Here is a 4,338-nt window from a genome sequence, read left to right as displayed (position 1 = left end):
CATACATACATACATACATACATACATACATACATACATACATACATACATACATACATACATACATACATACATACATACATACACATACATACATACATACATACATACGTACGTACGTATATACATACATACATACATACATACATACATACATACATACATACATACATACATACATACATACATACAGACAGACAGACAGACAGACAGACAGACAGACAGACAGACAGACAGACAGACAGACAGACAGACAGACAGACAGACAGACTACAAGACATTCTAAAAGACAGACAGATCGACGGACAGACAGATAGACTCCTAGAGAGACCAAGATGCAGAGATAGGATGGGGCGAAGGGGGCTTTGCTATCGGTTGTATGCGTGACAATTTTCAAATTGAATGGCTTGGTTGAAGAAATTCGCCAGTCTCGACTGACCTTCACACGGTTTCAGTACACACTGTGTCTCTATACGTCAGAAACATTATGGTCCAAATTATCGGTTCACATAAAAAATAAAAAATCTTATCAGTAGTCTTACTGTCTGCTTTAATGTAATTTTTACGACTTACGGAATGAGCTGCGCGTGTTTGCCTTGCTTGACGCGCTTATATAATGGAATGCCTACAAGTAAAACCTTTTCTCTATGAGCAATTATTAGTTATACAACTCGCTTATTTTATGTATGCCTTTTTCATGAAATGCTCAGTCTCGTGTGCGACATCGGCATTATACCGCCTGCAATAATGTTAAAAAACTCATCGAACACCTTTTAGAGTCTTTTACGCTCCGCGTGAAATATTGAAAAGGCCCAAAACGGCGCCTTTTAGTTTTCCACGTAATGGCCATCCGTTGAAAAGTTGTAAAAAATTAATCACCTGTGCAGTTCCCACCTTCCTGCAAATGTCTGCCTTAACCTCGATTCATCTTTCATTTCGCCGTTGTTCAAGGCAGTTGCGACAAATAATGTAGGTAATCAACTGTTTAAAGAGCCTTCCAGCGGCCGTCTTATTGTGTTTTCGTTCTGTGCCATCCATTCATCCAGCACCGGTGAATCGCCGCATCTGCGGATTTTAAGCTGATTTAGCAATGTCGAATGAGCTGTCAGTCTCGGGTTTCCATTCACGTCGGCGTGGTCCCACGCGAGTCCAACCAAATCGCTCATTTTTTTACGACAGTTTGAAGCAGTGAGGTGCTCTTACATATATCTTCCAATGTGTAACAGGCCCAAAGTGGGACCACCCGCGGTATCTCTTTATGGGTGTTAATTGATAGCGTTCTTTGACTAATATCATAACTATGGATATTCATAAGGGCAAATTGCTAACCAATCAGCGACCACTCAGGGGTATGATCACGGCTATTATAATAGTTGCACGACAACTGCGTTGAGGCCTATTGTCGGTCTGTAAGCTTGCCGGCAAAGTAAGCGAGTGTGGCAAGTGTGTCTCATTTCATCGCTACAATTATACTTTACCACCTCAGAAGCCTCAGCTTGTTAACATTGCCGGGTGGCAAGACAGTCTTCATCCGCTGCAAGTCAAATAGTGCGTGAGACAATATACAGAGGTACTACGTCAAATAACCTCTTGATAAGTAATGCTTTCAGTGGAAATCTGATGTAGGAATTCACTGTGAACGGATCGATAAAGCACGGCCAATTACCGGTAATAATAATATCAGTGTCTCGTCGTTGCACTGCTAGTAGATTTAAATGCAGTCTTGCATTTCCACGTGTTCTGTTCTCCCCTAGTTGGAACAGATTGAAAGCATCGTTGGCTGCCCGATGCCTCGGCAGTTAGAAAGTCCCGCTTTACAGGACTATATCTGGTTTCGCTGTCATCAACGGCACGACGACTTTTATCAGGGCACCTATAAGGTATGTATGGTGTTAACATTTCCAGCGATGTCGCGTTGAACGTTGTCTCCACCGATGGATCGGGAGCCCTGACCGAGTCGTCGAAGTTCTCATTTTTAGAGAGCATCCTAATAGGTTTTCTGTTGAGTCTGATAATTGCCACCTCCGTCATCGGTAATGTGCTGGTCTGTGTTGCTGTCTGCCTCGATCGGAGATTGCACAAGACAACTTACCTGTTCACGGTGTCTCTAGCCATGGCCGATCTCCTGGTGTCAATATTGGTGATGACCTTCGCCGTGTTCAATGATTTGAAGGGATACTGGCTTTTCGGAATGCCTTTTTGCAATGTATGGATGAGTTTCGACGTGATGTTTTCCACCGCGTCCATACTGAACCTCTGCGCCATCAGCGTGGACAGGTATATACACATCAAGAGGCCGCTCAAATACCACGACTGGATGACTCAGAAAGTTGCCTTAGTTATGATAGTGCTGGTGTGGGTGTTGTCGGGTTTGATTTCGTTCCTGCCCATCCAGCTCGGATGGACAACGCCGGGGGAGGACGAAAAGACCCAGGGGGAGGAGGACATTTTATTGAGTATGGAAAGTTCAACGGAGAGCGGAATAATGGTCTGTATGCTTGAATTGAATACCACTTACGCCATCGTATCATCGCTGATCAGTTTTTACATACCGTGCCTGGTAATGATCGTCATCTACGCTCACATTTACAGCGCAGTTCGCTACCATGTCAGACAGATCAAATCGCAGCATATACCCACCGTGGTGGAAAACGGCGGCCCTCAATACTCTTCGCAGGCCCAAGAAGTCAACGACCACAAAGCCGCCATCACGCTAGGTTTTATCATGGGAACCTTCCTCATATGTTGGAGTCCTTTCTTTCTGATGAATATCATAGCTTCCCTGTGTGCGTCTTGCGTCTCGCCCATTCTCTATGCAACGTTGACGTGGCTTGGGTACTTCAATTCCACTCTGAACCCTATCATATACAGTATCTTCAACAGGGACTTTCGCGAAGCCTTTCGGAGAATACTGCGTGGACTGGTGTGTCTGAACCGACAGTTTGGATATCGGGAGGGCTACCGGGTGACAACTGCCACCAATCGGGTCGCAACCGCCACCAATCGTATCACATTTACACGCCGATACAGTACGTACGTGGTAGCAGAGCGGGTCACCACTATTTGACGGGACGGGGTAGCAATTGTTGGGCACAGCACTGCAGTAATTCGGATGACCCTGGTCAGTTTATGCAGTCAACCTTTTTACCGTCTTCTGTTCTTAATTCTCAGTGTATTGACCACTAATCCGTTGTTTCCCAGTCAGCGACAAAGATCACGTAACGGACAAACCATTTTGAAATATTACATGGTTGAATAAGAACAACCTCTGGTTTAATGGTCGGTTTCAAAGCCTCATATTTACTGCTTTAATGTGTTTGAAAATTGATTCAGAAAGATTGCGATTATAACTCAGTGCACTGTGAATGACACGTGTAAATCCAGAGCCTTGATTAAATTCGGAGATTGTCATGGTTGATTTGTTCTAAGCATGAAATGAATCACGGTTCAATTTGTACCGAGGGAAAATAAAATATTATTTTACATGAAGAGATGATGTTGAGGGTATTAATAACGCTCACCACCAATCTGAATTCAGGAGACAGCTTTATTTGAGCTTCATCAGATACTGTCTCTTGGTTCGTGCATCCGTTTCTTTCGCCGTTCTTCTTGCCAAATGAAACGGTTCTTCGGATGACAACTCGGCAAATTCTTTTGACACATATTGTTTCCTCAAATCGTCCAAAATTGTAGGCTGTAAGATTCAGAATCGTTACCGTGACGACCGCATTGCACGCTAACGAGATAGCAACCAGATTGCACTCGCATGCAAGAGAGAGTAACCCTGGGCGACTCGTGAATTCAATCGACCGGACGCGAATATAAGTCTCTTCGTGCCGTTAAGTATTTCCTAAGAAAGTATAGGCGAACTGTCATACGCTGTATGAAAATGAATCAAAGTACCATGCAAAAAGGTGGATAGGGTTATAGAAATGTCCCTTGACTCTATGCAGCGACGATCCAACTAAGCCGAAAGACATGTCTGATCATGCCGCTGACACGGTCCATTACGCTCAGAGTGCGAAAAAATTTAAATATATTTTCACAGGCGATGCATTTTTGTGTTCTGAAACAGTCGAGCTGTGCCAGAGTTACGCCCTCCTTCAATTTTCTTCTTTCCTTACAATGGTATATTGGGTGTTAAGTTCATTTTTAAATTAAACCTGTCAGAGATATGACATCAGTAAGTGCACAGGGGATCTTCTGACGGACAGTTGACCTTTCGCTTCCACGAAAAACGGTCCGAATCAATTATGCTTACTAAGCCTCTGGGTAAGGCATTTATAATTCTTACCATCAGGGAAAAGATGGACTCGATGCTTAAATCTTTCATATGAG

At 43.7% G+C, this 4,338-nt stretch overlaps 1 protein-coding gene across 1 annotated transcript; it reads left to right on the top strand.

Annotated features, from left to right (window-relative positions):
• Window positions 1-711: 711 nt before the first annotated feature.
• On the top strand, window positions 712-3,457 carry LOC139120624 (dopamine receptor 1-like). Its single transcript, XM_070685135.1, has one exon. It carries the CDS (start codon window positions 1,883-1,885, stop codon window positions 3,065-3,067), a length of 1,185 nt encoding a protein of 394 aa, XP_070541236.1. The 5' UTR covers window positions 712-1,882; the 3' UTR covers window positions 3,068-3,457.
• Window positions 3,458-4,338: the final 881 nt, after the last annotated feature.

The sequence above is a fragment of the Ptychodera flava genome, chromosome 20 (assembly GCF_041260155.1).
Source record: "Ptychodera flava strain L36383 chromosome 20, AS_Pfla_20210202, whole genome shotgun sequence".
Taxonomy (NCBI): domain Eukaryota; kingdom Metazoa; phylum Hemichordata; class Enteropneusta; family Ptychoderidae; genus Ptychodera; species Ptychodera flava.
The sequence above is the reverse complement of the archived record's forward strand: the minus strand, read 5'-3'. Positions and strand labels throughout refer to the sequence as shown.

Bases quoted from the DNA above. Each gene is read 5' to 3' on its own strand.
- LOC139120624 (XM_070685135.1), top strand. From the start codon at position 1,883: ATGTATGGTGTTAACATTTCCAGCGATGTCGCGTTGAACGTTGTCTCC.